The 21,386-nt window shown below is 38.4% G+C and overlaps 1 protein-coding gene across 16 annotated transcripts in view; it reads left to right on the top strand.

Moving 5' to 3' along the window:
• The window catches only part of WDSUB1 (WD repeat, sterile alpha motif and U-box domain containing 1), a 54,259-nt gene that overhangs the window by 17,771 nt on the left and 15,102 nt on the right, over positions 1 to 21,386 (top strand). For 9 of the 16 annotated variants that reach the window (XM_074399632.1, XM_074399642.1, XM_074399634.1 and 6 more), the window contains 5 exons: positions 11,094 to 11,192; positions 11,536 to 11,569; positions 13,969 to 14,009; positions 14,090 to 14,196; positions 15,579 to 15,758. In XM_074399632.1, the coding sequence (XP_074255733.1) occupies positions 11,094 to 11,192; positions 11,536 to 11,569; positions 13,969 to 14,009; positions 14,090 to 14,196; positions 15,579 to 15,758 (461 nt within the window). Of the gene's footprint in view, positions 1 to 5,549; positions 5,644 to 11,093; positions 11,193 to 11,535; positions 11,570 to 13,968; positions 14,010 to 14,089; positions 14,197 to 15,578; positions 15,759 to 16,836; positions 16,947 to 21,386 lie in introns of all 16 variants that reach the window. The other 7 variants (XM_039470059.2, XM_039470060.2, XM_039470058.2 and 4 more) reach the window with 4 other exon arrangements.

Genomic DNA, 21,386 nt, shown 5'->3' on the forward strand with positions numbered 1-21,386 from the left:
ACAGGAGAATTGCCTGAACCCAGGAGGCGGAGGTTGCGGTGAGCCGAGATTGCGCCATTGCACTCCAGCCTGGGTAACAAGAGCGAAACTCTGTCTCAAAAAAAAAAAAAAAACTGACCTAAAATTAAACAATATGAATTATTTTGTCTGGCTTTCTGTACCCAAAATTACACTTGTGACATTAATTCCTATTATTGACTGGAGCTGTGGCCCATTGATTTTCATTGCTGTGTAATATTCCATGCATGGATACATTATATATAATAGTTCATTTTAATGTTAAAGGTTATTTGATTGTTTCTGATTTGAGAGCATTACAATAATAATTCTGTGAGAATATATTGTATGTCGTGGTATACATGTTCATGCATTTCTGTAAGATAAATACATAGGAATGGCTTTGTTGAGTCATAGAATATGGGCATTTTCAACCTTGGCAGATAACAATAGTTTCCAAGTGGCTGAACAATTAATATTCCTAAAGCAGTGTTGTTTTATATCCTAGCCTATACTTGGTATTGTGAGTTTTTAAAATTTTAGCTGTTCTGATGAGTGTGTAGTGTTGCCTTACTGTGGTTTTAATTTGCATTTCCCCAGAACAAAGTGGCTGGGACCTTTTTAGAAGTTTATTAGCCACATGTATTTCCTCTTCTGTGAAGTACCTGTTCATGTCTCTGGCCCATTTTTTTCCCTGGGTTATATTTTTCTTACTGATCTGTTGTTATCTGTGTGTGTGTGTACTTTTATATTTGAGCTGTTCGTTGCTTGTTGCAAATATCTTTCCCACCCTGTAGATTTGCCTTTTCACGGTTATGTTCTGAGGTCATGAAGATATTTTCCTGTATTCTGAGACCTTCGTTGTTTTGCCTTTCAGACGATTTATGTGTATGATGTGCAGTAGCAGTACCATTTTATTTCTTTCTGTGTGACTATCCAGTTGTCCTAGCACTATGTATTGAAAAGACCACTTTTCTCCTCCATTTTATTATACTCCCTCATCTGAAATCACTGACCATTTATGTGTGAGTCTGTTCCTTAACGTGCTACTTTGTTCTGTTTCTGTCCTTGCTCTAATATGATTGTCTTTCCCAGACTTTATATTTTATCTATTCCTATCTATTGACATGCTCATATAAATTTTAGAATTAACTTGTCAAATTGCCCCAATTCCTACCTCCACACACACCTGTTTGGATTTTAATTGGGATTATATGGAGTCTGATGAATTTGGGAGGAATTGACATCTTTATGAAATTGTCTTGTAATCTGAGAATATTGCATATTTCTTTATGTTTTAATTTCTCTCAAAAATTGTCTTCTCTGTAGAAATTCTCATCTTTATTGGCCTTATTTCTAGGCACTTGTTAGTATGTAAAAGATGTAGCTAATATAAGGAAATCAATAATGGAAATAAAATGGACTTACCTAGAAAATTTCTTATTTTGGATTATATATATACAAAATCAGATCATTTGTAGATAATGATGGTTTTGTTCCTTTCTAATCCTTACATCTTTGGTATCTTCTGTGCCTTACTGAACTGCTGATACTACCAGGCTAATAAAAGCGGCAATAACAGGCCTCGTTGTCTGATTCCTCATTGCAGAGGGAAAGGTTTTATTATTCGATATGATCATTGTAGGTTTTTGAGATAAGCTTTATTCTTCTATTCTTTCTAGTTTGTAAGAGTTTTGTTGTTGTTGTTTTTAAATCATGCAAGGGTGTTGTATTTCATCAGATGATTTTTCCTACATCTTTTGAGATGATATAATTTTTCTCTGTTACTGTTAGTGGAGTGAATTAAATGATTTTTAAATGTTAAACCAACCTTGCTTTGTTGAAACAAACATATTTTAGGATATATTGTTTTTGTGTGTTGTTATAGAGAAGTTAGTTTCATTCTAACTGTTGTGCCTTTGGATGTAATTCATTTTTCTCTGGCTGCTCATGAAATTTTTCTTTTGAGGTTTTTGCACATCTACTTTGTATCTACATGTGGGTTTCCTATTTCGTTTGCTTGGAATTTATTGAACTTCTTAAATCTGTGGAATGATATTTGGCAGGACTTGGTGATTTATGCCTGTAATCCCAGCACTTTGGGAGGGCTAGGCAGGCAGATCACTTGAGCTCAGGAGTTCCAGTCAGGCTGGCCAACATTGTGAAACCTCGTCCTACTAAAAATACAAAAATTAGCTAGGCACGGTGGCAGGCACCTGTAATCCCAGCTACTCAGGAGGCTGAGGCAGGAGAATTGCTTGAACCCAGGAGGCAGAGGTTGCAGTGAGCTGAGATCATACCACTGCACTCCAGCCTCAGTAATAGACTGTCTTAAAAAAAAAAAAAAATCTGTGGTATGATATTTTACCACTTTTGGAAAATTCTTATTTATTATCTCATCAAATAATTGCCTCTGTTCCTTTTTTTCTGTCCTCTACTTCTGGGATTCCAATTAAATGAACATTATACTTTCTCTCTGTAAACTTTCTCTTTTGCATTTACTGTGTGTGTGTGTGTGTGTGTTTGTGTGTGTGTGTGTGTGTGTGTGTGTTTGTGTTTCCTGTGGTTGATTCTGCATGGCTTTTTCTTTTCCAATTCATTCTTCAGTGAATATGATATTAAATTGGTCCATTGAGTTCTTAATTTTGCTTATTTTATGTTTTGGTCCTAGAATTTCTATTTGTCAGTTTTTTTGTGTTGTCACTTTTTATGATTTCCAGTTCTGTGTTGAAATTTTCAACCTTGGCTTTTATATTTCAAGCCTTTGTTCTGTTAGGCAATTGGCTGGAACATAGTTACATGATTCAATTACTTTATACTCTTTCCCCTTTGAATACTTTTGTATATTTTATCCTTGCCATTAGATTTTCTAAAACTGTCCTGTCTGATCTTACAGGTCATAGCATTCTGACCCACATTTATGGCTCTTCATAGCAGCTTTCATTCCAGTTAAGATACTCAGGCTCCTAACCTCCACTTACAATGTCTGGACTAAGCCTGATGGTTCTTTTTTCCATATGCTCCAATTCTTCTTGCCAAACAGCCAAATTACCAGTTATGTTGTCAGCATTGTAGACGTGGTTCTTTCATCTCTAAAGATGAAGATTATTCATCAAAAGGTATTTACAGTATTGCCTTTTGACCTAGAATTTAAATCACTGGAAAGTTTAAACAAATAAAGTTGGACTCTTTCTGCTGTTTTATGTGCCCAGCTCTCTGTCAGTTGCAATAGGGCATAGAAAAGGAAGTACAAGTGTGTGTGCTCTTGAAGACATTTTAAGTCCCCTCTTTCCTAATAGTTAATGTTCATTGTGATGAACTAATAATACTGCCAGACCCTGACATGTACTTACCCTCTGAGTCACAGAGGAAGCGTTAAGTGATACTCAGTGTTGTTTTAAGTTCATTTTATAGCAGTATAATTCTTTGCCAGTTTGTATATATGTGACTTTTAGTTAACATTTATGGAAATGTGTCCTTCGTAATCATTCTGGATAAATGGAAGTTTACATTATTAAGTGCTTTTGGGTATATGGTGTTGCTCAAGGTCACATTCAAAATAATTTTTCAGAATATTTTTAGTTTATTTGGATAAATGTACAGGCAAATGAATGAGAAATGTAGATTAATAAACTTAATATTTAGTTTTTTAGAAGAATTGACAGGCATATTTAAATCATACTTACTAGATAAAAACAGATGAATTAGTTAATGATAGATTCTATTTGTGACTAAAAGTCATTGATAAGATAGAATGGATACATATGGGAAAGAGGGAGACTGGAAAAAAGTGAGTGGATAAAAGATGGCTATATACGAATGTAAGTGGCTAGAGATGAAAAGTGAATGGACGACAGAATGTGGTTGTCGGTCAGAATCTGTACTAAGGGCTGGGTGTGGTAGCTCATGCCTGTTATTCCAACACTTCAAAAGGTCAAGGCAGAGGATCACTTGAGGCCAGGAGTTTGACACCAGCCTAGGCAACATAGTGATACCCAGTCTCTACAAAAAAAATTTAAGGAAATTAGCTGGGCATAGGGGTGTGTGCCTATAGTCTCAGCTATTTGGGAGGCTGAGGCAGGAGAATCCCCTGAGCCCAGAAGTTTGAGGCTGCAGCAACCTATGATCATGCCACAGCACTCCAACCTGGGCAACAGAGTGAGAACTTGTCTCTATTAAAAAAAAAAAAAAAAGAAAAAAGAGATGTACTAAGGAAGGTGTATGGGGCGTAGATAAGGATGGCCTTGTAAAAGGCAGTGTAGAATTTCTGTGCAGATATGAGAAGATTGAGGAACAGAAAGGGCATTCTAGGAGGCAGGAAATTCTTGAGCAGATTAAAATGTATGATAAACATTCAAGTAAATAAGGAGAAATGAGGCCAGAAAACAGATCGTAGAGATAATAGAGAACCTAGGATGGACCAGGCATGGTGACTGATGCCTGTAATCCCAACACTTTGGGAGGCTGAGGCAGGGGATCACTTGCACCCAGGAGTTTGAGACCAGCCTGGACAATATAGAAGGACCTGGTCTCTACAGATAATAAAAAGTTAGCTAGACATAGTGGTATGCACCTGTGTTCTAGCTCCTCAGGAGGCTGAGGTGGGAGGATTGCTTGAGCCTGGCCAATGGAGACTGCAGTGAGCTGTGATCATGCTTCTACACTCCAGCCTAGGCAACAGAGTGAGACCCTGACTCAAAACAAGCAACAAAGAAAACCGTGAGAACCTAGGATGGTGTTAGAACTTGTTCAAACCTTATATATTAAATTTAGGAGAACTTCTGAAACTTTTAAAGCAGTTCTATTATGCGAAGCCTAGCTATAGGAGATAGATGCTAATATATTGTGAAGAATTGAATCATGATTTAGGTCAGTGGTTCTTAATACTTTTTGGTCTTAAGATTTCTTGACACTCTTAAAAGTTATTACCCTAAAGAGCTTTTTCTTATATGGATTACATCTGTCACTATTTATAATATTAGAAACTACAATTGAAAAAATTCTAAAATATTTTTAATTCATTTAAAAGCAATAGATAATTGCATATAAGCTTTTTGAGGGAAAATAAACAGTGAAAAGAGTGGCATTGTCCCACATTTTTGAAGATCTTTTCAGTGTCTAGCATAGCAGAAGACAGCTGGATTTACACATCTGCTTCACATATTCCATTAGCCCTTACAGCTATAATGGCATCACAGGTCCAAATGGCAAAATTTGTAAGAGGTTTTTCCCTTTGTCTTTCTCTACTTCTCTCCTCCAGTAACTTTGCTCCAGCCCCTTAGCAGAATTTGCCTTTTGTTCCACCCTACTTCTCTTGATCTAGCCAGATATAACAAACATTATATGTGTCAGCCTCTATTCAAACGGGAAGGGTCAGTGTTTTTTTGAGACAGGATCTTCTCTATCACCCAGGCTGGAGTGTGATGGCATTATCATCGCTCACTGCAGCCCTGACCTCCTGGGCTCAAGTGATCCTCCCACCTCAACCTCCTGAGTAGCTGGGACTACAGGTGCAGGCCACTACACCTGACTAATTTTTGTATTTTTTGTAGAGTCAGGTGTCTCACTGTGTGGCCTAGGCTGGTCTCGAACTCCTGGTTTCAAGCGATCCGCCCACCTTGGCCTCCCAAAGTGTTGGAATTACAGGTATGAGTCACCACACCTGGCCGGGTCAGTCTTTGTAATTCATATAAAGGCTACCTGTTTCCAGAGTTTAGGATTCCTTGGAAACGAGTTTTTTAAATGTCCACAATTGTGTGAGAAAGAAAGAAAGAGATTGTGTGTGTGAGTGTGAGTGTGTGTGTGTGTGTGTGTTTCCTTTAGAGATAAGGTCTCACTCTGTTACCTAGGCTGGAATGGCGTGGTTTTAGCTCACCGTAGCTTTGAGTTACTGGGCTCAAGCAGTCCTCCCACTTCAGCCTCTCGAGTAGCTGGAACTACAGGTATATGCTGTCATGCTCAGCCAGTTACCAGTTTTAAGAGTTCAATAGATAACAGCATTTTCTTTTTCCTCTTTTTTTGAGATGGAGTTTTTGCTCTTATTGCCCAGGCTGGAGTGCAGTGGCATGATCTCAGCTCACTGCAACTTCTGCCTCCTGGGTTCCAGCGATTCTCCAGCCTCAGCCTCTCAGGTAGCTGGTATTATAGGCGCCCTGCTACCACATCCCACTAATTTTTGTATTTTCAATAGAGTAGTATTTTCACCATGTTGGCCAGACTGGTCTCGAACTCCTGACCTCAGGCGATCCGTCTGCCTTGGCCTGCCAAAGTGCTGGGATTAGAGGCGTGAACCACCGCACCTGGCCCTTTTCTTTTTCTTGAGTTGAAAACCAATGAGAGGGCCATACAGGACTGGATAACATGAGTTTTGACCTGCAGCCAACTTTCCTACCTGCTCTTGGGCAGCATGGACCACTGCAATCTTCCCCTGCCAGTGCAGATCAGAAGAAAGAGAAAATCCAGAAGGGGCTTAGCCCCATAGCCGGGTGCTTGCCCCACATTGTCCAGTCATCTGTCATTTATTTTCTGCTGGGCATGAGAGGGAGGAAAGAGGCCAAGAATCTTACCTCAGAAGGGGTGGGAAATAAGTTTTTCCTCTCCCCAACAAGACAGTTGTTTATATTTTATCGATTTTGTAAGTAGATGATAGAGTTTAATGTCATGAGTCAGGAGTGCTTTCATGAACAGCCCTCTCTTGCTCAACGATGACTAGCTGAAGAAGCCTTAAGGTCACCTTTCCCAAAATGCAAGGCATGTTTTTTCTCTACAATATTGCTAACAGTCCTGTTGAACAAGTAAGTTCATTTAGTAACTGAAAAGGACACATTGCAATTTGTTTATCATGGAGGGTTATCAGATGCCATATTGCTTGAAATTAGATGTGTTCTGAGAGCTTTAGTGAAATTTGAATAGCCACGCTGTCACTTTTCCAGCTTTTAGACTGAAATCACCAGAGTATGTGCCTGTGATGAATCCATTTGGATACATTCATGGGGGAAGATATTTAGGTATAATATTAAAAAACATGGGTTTTAGAATTTACATAGAACTGGGTTTTAATCCCAGCCTTGCCACTTAACTAGCTGTGCAACCTTGAACAAATTCTAGTTCCATGCCTTCTCCGAGCTTCATGCTCTGATTATAAAATGGAGAATATAATAGCACTTTCCTCAAATTGTTATGAAGATTAAGAAAATGCAGATAAAGCATTTATTATGTTTGGGACATTGCTCAATATATATTTTTAAATGGTATATGAAATAATATAATTGATGTAATCTAGAACACCAATTGTATAACGTATCACTTTACACCCCCCCCCCTTTTTTCTGATTTGAGCTATTAGCCATTGGCTTATAATAAGCAGCATTACAGAGCAGCTGTTTGAAACTTATCTTCATGCAGGGAGAGTTGTTGAGGACTCAGTTGATGCTTCTTGGCATCCTCCTCTGCAGACCTTGGGGAAAGGAGTCCTGTCAGGTCTCAGTCTGAGGACCTGATGTCCTTTTATTCCCAAGCATCGCGTTTGTGTTTCTGTTTTGCATTGCATGACTGATCATATTTTCTTTTTGCATTGTTACTGAAAAAGCTCAGAATCAAACTTGCAACCCTTCTTTGGCGAGGTGGACTGGACCTTACGACATGTGTTTTGGATATTAATCTATATTGATCTTTACCTTAATTTCTCTCCTCTCACCTCATCCTTGCGTTCTCTTCCCCTTCAGGTTCTTCACATAACTTTTGCTTTTGCTACATCTTTGTAAGAGATGGCAAATCCTTTCTAAATGAGAGGAAACATAAATACATTTAAACTTAAAATACTGAAGTGTAAAATCTTTAAGTGTTAGGGACCTTCTTGGCCTCAGGAAATAATTGCTAGTGATTGTATTTGATTAATTTTTTGGCCATTGTACAAAGTTAAGAATATAAAGATTTGAGTTCTGAGATGGGTCACTGTGATGTCTCGGATCTCCAGGAGTCTGTGTGGTGGTGTTGATGTGATGTCCAGTAGCTGTCTAGATATCATTGATGGGGTTTTCTTGTGTTCTTGAGTGAGCAGAACTGAGGTTTTAGAGCACCACAAAATTGTAGGAATGAAGTATCAAAAGGTCGAATACCTGCCTCATGAGGAAACTCTGGGGGAAAGGCGACAGGGCAGATTGTGACGGAATGTTATGTACTAAAAATTTGGGGGAAGAGCTATAGCAGGCAGAAAATATATAACCAGGGACACTAAACAGTTGGATTTTTTGTTTAGTGTTGATTCAGCTTCAATTTAGGGAATATTTTGAAGGTTTCTTTTTTGCTTCAGTAGTTTCAAAGTATTTTGTGTCTATTTAAGTTGGCTATTATTCTCCTGATATCTCAAATTCAAATCTCAAAATATTGAAAACTTCTATTATTTATCTCTAACGCTAATTTACCTTCCTCAAAATCTAATGAACTATCAAATGCTATTGTGTCTTCCTTGGAATCATCGTTAGTTAAACTAGAGGCAATAGGAAGTGAGTTTAAAATCCTTTCTTTCTCCATGAAACTGCAGGTCTGTTCATGTGTTTATAATTTTCTTTCTTTCTTTCTTTCTTTTGGCATGGATTCAGTGGTCTCCTACTGGTTTATGGATGTTTGGCCTTTTACTTCTCAAATACCTTTCTATACGTCATCAGCAAGTGAACCTATTCCATTGCCCTCATGGCTAGCTGTGGCCTGAGAAGTCCTCTGGATTCCTTGGGTGGGCACTCAGGGTGCTTTGTATTTTTGTTCTAGGCTGTGTTTTCAGCCTTACTCCTTGCTGTTCCCATATGTAGACTCTTGCTTATTGCACTGACTTCTGTCTTCCCAATCCAGTGCTCATAGAGATCACTAATGATAATCCTGTTTATCAAGTGATGAGATGATTTGAACTGCCTCTGGTGGTAGTCTAGGAAAGTGAGATTTCCTTTTAATTTTGGGGTTTTGTTTTTGTTTTTTTTGGTACCAATGAGGATTTTATTTGAGAATTAAATTACTTTATTTGAGGATTTTATTAATTGTAATGGGGACCAGATGATAGAACTACTTTCTTTGTAAGCTTAGCACGGCTGGGCTCTAGCCAGCTCCAAATGAAATTTTGGTTAATTATCTCTTTAGAAAAGTCAGGCTTAAGCAGAACTGTGCTCTAGGTCAGTTAACCAAAAGCCAGTTCACCCAGTGACCAGTTCATATAGATAGATAGATAGATAGATAGATAGATAGATAGATAGATAGATAGATATGAGTTTCATTTGACCAGTTTTTCTTTTGTCTTATCATATCTTAAAAAGTAATATTTATGTGCTCCTGACTCCCAGCTGTGGTGCTGTAGCTGGAGACCTGGCTTCCTTAGCTATTATGAAAATATTTTTCTGTGTGTGGATACTTTTTCAAATTGATGTTCCTGTGATGCAACAAGCATGGGAATTTATGCCCTGCCATCTTGCTGACACCACTCTTTAGTTGTACATGTGTCTTTGTGTGTGTATGTTTTAAGGATGCTCAAAATAGTGGAATTTGACCTAAGAATTTCAGATATTCCACAATTATAACTTATACCTTGAAGAGCTTAGAACTAAAGTTTCTGTCCATCATATACATACTTAGGTAATGTTAGCTATCAGTACTATTTCTCGCTGTATTTTGGATGCAGTTTAACATTGAAAGCTCTAATTCTTTTTGGTATCTGGAATGAATTTCAGTTGTCCCTTGGTATCTGCAGGGGATTGGGTCCGGGACACCTACCTTGGATACCAAAACCTGTAGATGCTTAAATCCCTTACATAAAATTTGCATGTATAATATTTGCATGTAACCTATACATATCATCCATATACTTTAAATCATCTCTAGATTACTTATAATACCTAATACAACTTAAATGATATGTAAATAGTTTTACAGCATTTTTATTTGTATTATTTTTAGTTATTTTTTTCTTGAATATTTTTATTTATTTTTCTTGAATATTTTGATTCATAGGTAGTTGAATTTACAGATGGGAAACCTGTGGATATGGAGGGCTAATAGTATATGCTTCCCAAGTTCTTATGTTTTATTTTATATATTTGAACTTTTAAAGTATAATTTCTATTTTCAACTTATGACAAAGATTCTGTAGTCAGTATCCATCATCACCATTGGAGGGTCTACTGAACAAGGAATTTTAAGCTTTCTGATAGGTGTGAATCCTGTGGTCAGACTATGACCAGCTCCCTTAATAATAAGTACAAATATTAATATTCTGCAGAGTTTGGTACCATTTGTATTGTTGATGTGTTTTCTCACCTTGCAGTGTATATTGTTCTGGTATAAAGCCCATTTCCAATGGAAATGTCAGATAGAGGCATATATATCCGTTGTTTTAAATTAAGTACTTCATAATGTATTTGTGTGTGTGTGATATTCTTTTTCTTTGCTAGAATAACCCCAGATCTCTGCTTTTAATTTTTATACCATTAAAAGGAATCATGTCAACATCAAGTTTATAATTTTCAAAAATAGATTATAATCAAAACATATATACATTGATTAGCAATTAAGGCATACCGTATCAGTGGTAAAGAATAGGCCAGGTGCGGTGGCTTAAGCCTGTAATCTCAGCACTTTGGGAGGCTGAGGTGGGTGGATCACGAGGTCAGGAGATTGAGACCATGGTGAAACACCGTCTCTACTAAAAAATATATATACAAAAATTAGCTGGGACTGGTGGTGCACACCTGTGGTCCCAGCTACTCGGGAGCCTGAGGCAGGAGAATTGCTTGAACCTGGAAAGTGGAAGTTGCAGTGAGCCGAGATCACGCCACTGCACTCCAGTCTGACAACAGAGCGAGACTCTGTCTCAAAAAAAAAAAAAAAAGTTCTATCTGAAGCAAAACTAAGTAGCAAACAAACGATAGCTTTTCCTTGTGGTTTTTCCATTCAGTTACTAACTTGTTTTAGAGTTGTGTTATATATCAGAGATGCTTGTTCTGTTCATAGTCATATAGTGTAAGTAGTATATACTATTGTTTTAATAAAGCTTATAATTTTCTAAATTTTATATATGGCATGTAGTTTTTTTGTTTTGTTTTGTTTTGTTTGAGACGGAGTCTTACTCTGCCACCCAGGCTGGAGAGCAATGGTGTGATCTTGGCTCATTGCAGCCTCCACCACCTCAGCTTCCTGAGGAGCTGGGATTACAGGTACATGCCATCATGCCCAGATAATTTTTTTTCTGTATTCTTAGTAGAGATGGGTTTCTTCATGTTGGCCAGGCTGGTCTGAAAAATCCTGACCTCAGGTGATCCGCCCACCTCAGCCTCCCAAAGTGCTGGGATTATAGGCATGAGCCACCATGCCCGGCCACATGTAGTTTTTTGAATTAACGTTTTCATACATATGAACAAAAAGATTGCATTCTAAATGTATTTGAATATCTGTCTTTTCTAAAAAAGTTGCTAAAATTATTTTTAAAAATACTAATTACATAAATGTTATACTTTGTTTTTATAGAACTTTTCACCTGTAATTTCTTTTCTTTTAAAGATCAGTGGATAAGTCGGTTATAGTATATGATACTGTAAGTATTTAAAGATCTTGTGGTGATCTATGAAAGTTATGTTTATTAAGCTACTGAACTTCAAGCTAGGCATCATAGAAAAAGTATTTGTTTTTTTCTGTTTAGTATGACTAAGAACATATACATTTTCACAAATGCTGAAATAGTTATGCAAGTAAGATACTGGTTCTGCAAGAAGCCCTTAAATATTCAGTAATGATTTTAAGATGGATAGATTTTAAATGTGATCACAAAAGTACATATTTAAAGAGCACCGGTATTCAAAACATCATATACAATCAATTATTAAACTTTTATACCAGGCTTTCATAATAGGAAAGGATGAAATGTTTATCCTAGGGCTTTTGGCAAATATGGTTAAAAGTGACCTACCATTCTTAGAGTCCTGGCTGTATTTAGAGAGTAGCATAAGAAAGAATAGGTTATCATGGACTTGGAAAATGGGAGTTTGTTTGTTTGTTTGTTGAGACGGAGTCTCGCTCAGTTGCCAGGCTGGAGTGCAGTAGTGAGATCTCGGCTCACTGCAACCTCTGCCTCCTGAGTTCAGGCAGTTCTCAGCCTCCCAAGTAGCTGGGTTTACAGTCACGTGCCACCACATCCAGCTAATTTTTGTATTTTTAGTAGAAATGGGGTTTCACCATGTTGGCCAGGCTGGTCTCGAACTCCTGACCTCATGATACCCCTGCCTCGGCTTCCCAAATTGTTGAGGTTACAGGCATGAGCTACTGCACCCAGCCAAGATAATGTGAGTTTTTGACTCATCATGTGTGGATAAAAACCAAGTTGTGGCCGAGTGCAGTGGCTCACACCTGCACTCAGAGGCTGAGGCAGGCAGATGGCTTGAGTCCAGGAGTTCAAGACCAGCCTGGCCAACATGATGAAACCCCGTCTCTACCAAAAATACAAAAACTTAGCCAACCATGGTGGTATGTCCCTGTAGTCCCAGCTACTTGGGAGGCTGAGTTGGGAGGACGGCTTGAATACTGGAGGTGGAGGTTGCAGTGAGCTGAGATCGCACCACTGTACTCCAGTCTGGGCAAGAGTGAGACCCTGTATCAAAAATAAATAAAGTAGTTGAAAAAAATATTATCCAAGAGAAATCAGTGTTGAGTGGGGTGTCCTAATGATTGAATTTAGGCTGTAGCTATGCCAGCAAATAAATGGAGATACAGGCAGTGCTCGACTTACGACCACGGTCAGGCCCGTGAAACGGTCGTAACCCGATTTGGTTGTAAGTTGAGTAGGCTATATGTACAGTTGAAATGGTGCACACGAAGATGGTAGTGCTGCCAGAAGCTGGTCTGCACTGTCATATGCCCAGCTGGGCAACGTTTTTGCTGCCAGGCGCGGAGCAGTTGTGGCTAGCGATAGTGGTCGTAAAGTCGAACGGTCGTAAGTTGCATAGGTCGTAAGTCGATCAATGCCTGTATAAGTAATCAAAGGGTAGCAAGTTAAGCAAGTGATCTAAGCTAGTCCTCCACATAGAGGTTCAAGTCACTGAGTATTCTGGCAGGAAATGGGAAAGAATACTCAAGCTAGGTGAGGTAGATCTTTAATACTTCTCATGACCTTTCCTTGAGATTTTTCATTCTCAAAAAAACCCACTAAATTTTCTCTGTAAAATATGTGTGTGAGCTCCACTTAAATACACCTAAAATGTCGGATGGCCACCTTAGTGTACTCAAAGTCTAAGGGATTTCTTTTTTTCTTTTTTTATTTTTGAGACAGACTCTTGCTCTGTTCCCTAGGCTGGAGTGCAGTGGCGTGATCTCAGCTTACTGCAACCTCCACCTCCCTGGCTCAAGCAATTCTCCTGCCTCAGCCTCCTAAGTAGCTGGGATATCGGGCACATGCCACCACGCCCAGCTAGTATTTCGTGTTTTTTGTAGAGATGGGGTTTCACCATGTTGCCCAAGCTAATCTCAGACTCCTGGGCTCATGCAGTCCACCCACCTCGGCTTCCCGACATGCTGGGATTATAGGTGTGAGCCACTGGGTTCAGTCAAAGGACTAATTTCTACCCATTGGTCCTGCAATGTGTACAAATCAAAGGTCATAGCAAAAAATACAAATTATTTCATGTAATAGATGTTTAGGTTACTATTAGTAGGTTCAAACAGATGAGCAAATGCTAAGGGTCTACTGTACTAAAAATTTCTAAGGAGGTGGCTAGCAGACAATAATGCCAATAACTGAGAAAAAGTGAAATAAATACCTGAGAATGCTGTTAGTTACAGATGCCATTTCTACTATTCATTGAGTAAAGTTTCAACTTACGTTAGTTACTAATAAATATTAACATATCCACTTAATATACAAACAATTTATGTCAAATGAGTCTTTTTCAGTAACTTTACTCTTACCTGAGTAAATGTAAAGCTGTTTTTGTTGTTTTTCAGAATACTGAGAATATACTTCACACATTGACTCAGCACACCAGGTCTGAACTTAACCTCACTTTGTATTAATGTAATTTAAAAATTAGTCAGAAGATACATAATGGCTGTTTGTATTAACTAGGTATGTCACAACTTGTGCTTTTGCACCTCATACCCTTTTACTTGCTACTGGTTCAATGGACAAAACAGTGAACATCTGGCAGTTTGACCTGGAAACACTTTGCCAAGGTTAGTAAAGACATCATTTTAAACTCATTTCAACCCCACTCACCATTTAAGTCAGAAAGTAAGTAAATCGGGCCAGGCATGGTGGCTCATGCCCGTAATCCCTGCATTTTGGGAGGCCAAGGTGGGCAGATCACTTGAGGTCAGGAGTTTGAGGCCAGCCTGGCCAACATGACGAAACCCGTCTCTACTACAAATACAAAAAACTAGCCCAACATGGTGGCGCATGATTGTAATCTCAGCTACTCAGGAGGCGGAGGCAGGAAAATTGCTTGAACCTGGGAGGTGGAGGTTGCAGTGACCCAAGATTGTGCCATTGCATTCCTGCCCACACAACAAGAGTGAAACTCTGTCTCAAAAAAAAAAAAAAAAGTTAGTAAATCATTTGACAGGTTATTTGCATTGCTTTTCTCAATGTAAAGTATACATCCAAATTTAATGTCACTTAAAAATAATTTAGCCTGGGATGTTGGCTGACACGTATAATCCCAGCACTTTGGGAGACCGAGACAGGTAGATTGTATGAGCCCAGGAGCAACACGGTATTAGCTTGGGCAACATGGCAAAACCCCATCTCTACAAAAAAATACCAAAATTAGCCACACATGGGGGTGTGCACTTGTGGCCCCAGCTACTTGGGATGCTGAGGTGGGAAGGATCACTTGAGCCCAGTAAGTCTGAGGCTGCAGTGAGCTGAGAACATGCCACTGTACTTTGTCCAGGCAAGAAAGTGAGATCCCATCTCTAAAATAATTATTTTAGAAAGCCAGTGTTGAAGTGGCTGGCATGTGTTAAAGCTGTTGGTAAATGCTTTTGGTGCACATTCACATGTCCCACACCTCCCATGGTTTGTAAGCTATTTGTACTAATTTTTCAGGTAAATACAGCCTCAGGACAAAATAGAAATTATCATTGTATTGTGTTAGTTTTATTTTTGGCATCAAGCAACACTGGCACATAATTTAGGAATTTTATTTTTATCACTTAATGAACCAAATTATGGTGCTGATATGCAGATGATGGAGCGAATAGAATACCTTTGCTACTATGAATTTTATATAATACAAAATTGTTTTCCTGGTGTGAAAAAATGTTCCAAAAGGAAGGAAGTTAAAGTGGTAAAACAGGTGGGTTTTTGTTTTGTTTTTTTTTTTTTTTGGTGACAAGGTCTCCCTATGTTACTCAGGCTAGTCTTGAACGCCTGACTTCAAGTGATCCTCCTACGTCAGCCTCTCAAGTAATTAGGGTTATAGCCACCAGCCATTGTACCCAGCAAAAAAACGCAGATTTAAGGAAATTTCATTTACTTTTAATTCAAAGTGAGAATGTTTAAAAGAAAGTGCTTTTTTGTTTGTTATCTCAGTTACCTGTTTGTTTATTTTAAGCAAGGAGCACAGAAGATCACCTGAAGCAATTTACTGAAGATTGGTCAGAGGAGGATGTCTCAACATGGCTTTGTGCACAAGATCTAAAAGACCTTGTTGGTATTTTCAAGATGAATAACATTGATGGAAAAGAACTGTTGAATCTTACAAAAGAAAGTCTGGCTGATGATTTGAAAATTGGTAAGCTTAGTTTAACATAGGCAATCTTAAAAACAACTTTTACCAAATTACTCTCCAGTTGGTTTTTGTTGCATTAATGGTTTCTTCTTAATGTTCTGACACTACACTAATGACCCGTCTTATTGATTGTGGTTATCCTAGTAATTGTGACAACCTAGCAGTTGTGACATGGAGTTTCATTATGGTCTTCATTTTAATTTACCTAATGACATGCAGCATCTTTGAAGTGCTTATTGGCCATTTATATGGAGAAATGTCTGTTTAGGTCCATTGCCCATTTTTAAACTGGGTTGTCTTTATTGTTGACTTTTAAGAGTTGTTGATGTATTCTGGGTACTAGATACTTACCAAAAACAAGTTTTGATAGCATGTCCTAATAAACATAATTGCCAGACATTACCAATATGCTATAGTCAAATTGTTAACCAGAAAGCTCAGAAAATAAGATATTCATGTTGAGATTTATTATTAATGAAGGGTAAAATAACTAAAAATGTTTCTTAAACCATTTTAAAGTATAGCATTATACTTTCCTTACATAGTAAACATAGTATGTGAGCTTATTTAAATATCTTGGAAACCTATGGCCTTTTAAGGAGTTAACAGCATGGTTTTGTGAAAATACATAGTTAAATGGTTTTGTACTACACTCAGGCTATACTTGAGTACAGTCGCTTTTCTATCTCTTTTTTTGTGGGGAGGAGGAAGGGATAGGGTCTCATTCTGTTGCCCAGGCTGGAGTGCAGTGGCGCAATCATGGCTCACTAGAGCCTTGACCTCCTAGGCTCAAGTGATCTTCCTGTCTCAGCCTCCCAAGTAACTGGAACCACAGGCACATGCCACCACGCCCAGCTAATTTAAAAAAAATTTCTGTAGAGAGGAGATCTCCCTATTGCCTGAGCTGGTCTGATATTCCTAGGTTCAAGCAGTCCTCCAGCCTTGGCCTCCCAAAGTGTTGGGATTACGGGCATGAGCTGCTGTGCCCAGAATCTCTCTCTAATAAAATATTTCCTTTCTAAGTTCCTCTTTTCTTTTGAGAGTAGGTAAGAGTAGGAGCTTTTTTTTTTTTTTTTTTCAGATGGAGTATCTCTCTGTCCCCCAGGCTGGAGTGCAGTGCTGTGATCCTGGCTCACTGAAACTTCCACCTTGCAGGTTCAAGCAATTCTTCTGCCTCAGCCTCCTCAGTAGGTAGGACTACAGGCATGTACCACCATGCTCAGCCAATTTTTTTGTAATTTTAGTAGCATGGGGTTTCACCATATTGACCAGGCTGGTCTCAAACTCCTGACCTTGTGATCCACCCACCTTGGCCTCCCAGAGTGCTGGAATACAGGCGTGAGCCACTGCGCTTGGCCAGAGCTTTTTTTAAAAAAAAAAAATCTTGTGAATTTAGCATCTTAATTAATTTCTTATTAATCTCTCACAATGAATCTTAAGGATACCTTATCAAGCAGAAGTACCTGACAATATGAAATAATTTCAGATTCAACAAAGGATGTTTGAAAACATAAGCAAAGCATATAAAAGCAGTTAATAGAAATAAAATTCTGTTTTTATAACTAGGTAAAGAATAAGGCATTCTAGTTGTTTGTTTGTTTGTTTGAGACAGGGTCTCCCTCTGTCACCCAGACTGGAGTGCTCTGGCATGATCATGCCTCACTGCAGCTTCAACCTCCTAGGTTTAAGCAATCCTCCTGCTTTAGCCGCATTAGTAGCTAGAACCACAGGCATGTGCTACCATGCCCAGCTAATTTTTTAAATGATTTTTAGAGCTGAGGTCTCACTACTTTGTCCAGGCTGGTTTCAACTCCTGACCCCAAGTGACTCTTCCCCCCTTGGCCTCCCAAAGTGCTGGGATTACAGGCATGAGCCACTGCCCCTGGCCAAGAATAAGACATTCTTATAGGATTCAATTAGTTATCTGAAATTGTTTTTTGAAGGATGAATCTCAGGTTTAGCAGTAGTATTCATTTTACCTTAAGTTCAGTGAAATGGGTTTTGGAAGTGTAAGTCCCAAGCCAAAATTGAAATATAATTTAAACAAGTTCTGTGATGATCTAATAGGTGAATTTGAAAATCCATTATTAAGAATAGAGATAAAAATGTTTCACATTCTCTAGTAAATAAGGACTCTGATGCCTGTGGTTAGGATTTGGCGATCAGGCCGGGCGTGGTGGCTCACGACTGTAATCCCAGCATTTTGGGAGGCCGAGGAGGGTGGATCACCTTAGATCGGGAGTTGGAGACCAACCTGACCAACATGGAGAAACCCTGTCTCTACTGACAATACGAATTAGTCGGGCAAAGTGGCACATGCTTGTAACCCCAGCTAATCGGGAGGCTGAGGCATGATAGTTGCTTGAACCTGGGAGGCGGAGGTTGCAGTGAGCCAAGACTGTGCCACTGCACTCCAGACTGGGCAACAAGAGTAAAACTCTTGTCTCAAAAAAAAAAAAAAAAAAAAAAAAAAGATTTGGAGATCTAGCAAACTCAACAAATTAGACTTAGAATAAAGTAGTAAAAATAGACTATAACATTTATTATTTATATCATTCTAATTTAAGGTTTTTGCAGCCTTCATTATAAAGTATTGAGTGGCTAACTTTAATCTTCTATAAATGCTATTGTAAGCTGCAATGAATTTCTTTAGTCCTGCATTTTAAGAAAAATAGACTCTCAACATAGTAAATTACACTAATAGATAATTAAATTTGGCCTAGAAATAAATGTGTTGAAGCAAACTAATGAGTATATATGCTAATTAATTTTACTTTTTTTTTTTTTTTTTTGAGACGGAGTTTCGCCCTTGTTACCCAGGCTGGAGTGCAATGGCATGATCTCGGCTCACTGCAACCTCTGCCTCCTGGGTTCAGGCAATTCTCCTGCCTCAGCCTCCTGAGTAGCTGGGATTACAGGCACGCACCACCATGCCCAGCTAATTTTTTGTTGTTTTAGTAGAGATGGGGTTTCAGAACCATGTTGACCAGGATGGTCTTGATCTCTTGACCTCGTGATCCACCCGCCTTGGCCTCCCAAAATGCTGGGATTATAGGCGTGAGCCACTGCGCCTGGTGTAATTTTACTTTTTTAATGCATATCTCTTTTACCTGCATTTGCCTTTGTGATACGACTGTTTAAAACAGCTCCTATGTCAATGTGAATAAATCTGAGTTTAACATTCAGCAAATGGAGGAAGCTGATTAATTGGGCAGTAAAGTACATTGGAGTGTTTGAGACCAAAGTTGTGTATCTGTTATGTTTGCCATTTAAATTATTTTAAAGGAGTTGAGCAGTTTATCAAATCTTTTTTCAATGGGTCTTTTGTAAATACACAATAAATGAAATTTCTGCAGCCTTGAATATGTTTGACTTTGGAGCTTTAAAACAAAGATAATAGGCATTTTCTGGGATTTTGTTAATGGAAACCTAGGGTACAACAGACATCCAGCTTTAGTTAAGAAATAATTCTTTATATCTAGTACTATATTTGTATAAGGAATGTCCAGACAGAGTACAGGTTTAAGAGATCCTTGATGTTGAGAGGGATGTGTCTTTAGACATTTGCTATGAATTTGTGACTACTACTGTAAGATTTAATGTCTCATTCAAAAGGCATAAAGTGTGAAAGGTTAAGAGTAGGAGAGTCACTTTTAGATGTAGTATTATGCCATAAGTGAGTCTACTAATTGGCCACGCAGCTTCCATCTGTCTACTAATTGGCCTCAGTTTATAAATAGGCCTTGGGAACATGGCACGTTGCTATGTATCTTGGAGTTTGAAATTTCTATAGAAGATAAAATGATAGAAACTTAAAATGACAAATGCCAAGGAACTATTATATATCGTGTCAATATTTATGATTATATTCAGATAATCATCAACCATAGATGCCTAATTGGCAATGAGATTTTTTTTTCAAAGGGTTCACTCTTCCATTTGCTCTAAGAAATTATAAAAGCACATAAGACATTTTTATCATTTTCTAACTTAAACTAGAAATTCAGATATATCACCTGTCTTTACATCCTCAGATTTTGAAAGTTTCACGTTTTAATTCTTACTATGTAGATTTTCACTTGTTGCCTGTGTAACTGCATTTATTGTTGAGTACTTGAACATTTACAGTTTTGTTTTGTTTCTTGTTTATGTGTGATTAAAGTGAAACAAACCTTTCAATTCTAGTTACTGTGCACTGACCGCCTGCTGGAAGGGGCATAACCTCCCCAGCCAGCTGCTGTCTTAAGTCGACCCACTCTCCTTTCCAGTGCTTACTTGTTGGACACACTGGGGTCTCATTTGCTCAGGCCCATCACATGTCCTGTTGCTTTCCTCTACACAGATGCCAAGCACAGGTCTTTATGGATGTTCATGGTTTGTCCTCACCCATGGATATTGTGGGGTTTATGAAGATGTCTTGCTACCTTGTTTTGTTGGAAATGTCCGTGCAATTTGAGTTTAGTTGCTCTGTTTAATAGAAATTAAAAAACTATACTGCTTCTATCATCTTCTCCACATCCTGTCTTAAAAACTCCTCCTGTACCTAAATAGCTGTGTTTTCCATTCTTTATAGGTTTTATGTCTTCTCTTGTTTCTTCTTGATCATTCTGTGTAGAAATTTGATTTTTTAAATTAAAATTTTTATTTTAAAAAAGCAGATTTTTAGTTTTCTTTGTAAGAATCCAGCATTTGGTTCTGTTGTTCTCTGTTAGGGCAGGGGAGAGGTGAGTCAGTGACTCCTTTGGTGGTCTCTGCTTGTTGAATTCCAGGCTCTTGTGCTGTTCTGGTAACCGGCCTCCAGCTGGGGCTGCTGTGGCAATGGTACTTATAGGACAAAGTTGGGAGAGTGAAGGGCACACGTAGGAAGGTCTCTGTCTCATTCATATACCCGCATCTCTGCTCTGTGCTGTCATTTCCCAGCTCCCATTCGGGAACCCAGTTACATTCTGTTTCCTGAGAGGTATTTAGCATTGAGTTTTATATCCATTAGTTTAGTTTTGTATATTATATGGTTATTAGTGTCTAGATTCTATCAAACTCTCAGTGATGCAGCATTTCCAGAGTTGGGTAATTTTAACTTGTCATCAAGAATGAGATGTCTTTTCAGGATTATAGTCAATAATAGCCCAGTACTGGTACCGAGGGTTTACTAGCCCTCAGCTGGTAAGGGTCCGTTCTTTCTCAGCAATTAAGTGTATAAAACTTATTCTCAATCCCCAGTCACAAAAAGAGATGTTTGTTTCTGGTAAAGCTCTGGGGATGTAGTTTAGTAAATGCTTCCCCTGAGCACAAGGTGATCTGAGTGTTTCTAAATGACATTAAGATTGGACAGGGATAACACCGAATTTAACCTTATCTGGGGAATTTTGAATTAGGCCTTCTGTGTTCTCTATTATAAATATTATAAGTATTCCAAGTATTAGCACACATATATAATATTTTTTACAGGAAAGTATACTTTTCTTAGAATATTAGTTGCTCCTTTATTTTTTTCTATTTTTTTTTTTTTGAGACACAGTCTCACTCTGGTGCCCAGACTGGATTACAGTGGCATGAACATGGCTCACTGAAGCCTCCACCTTCTGGGCTCTATAGATCCTCCTGCCTCAGCCTCCTGAGGAGCTGGGACTA

Source organism: Saimiri boliviensis, chromosome 5, assembly GCF_048565385.1.
Source record: "Saimiri boliviensis isolate mSaiBol1 chromosome 5, mSaiBol1.pri, whole genome shotgun sequence".
Classification (NCBI taxonomy): Eukaryota; Metazoa; Chordata; class Mammalia; order Primates; family Cebidae; genus Saimiri; species Saimiri boliviensis.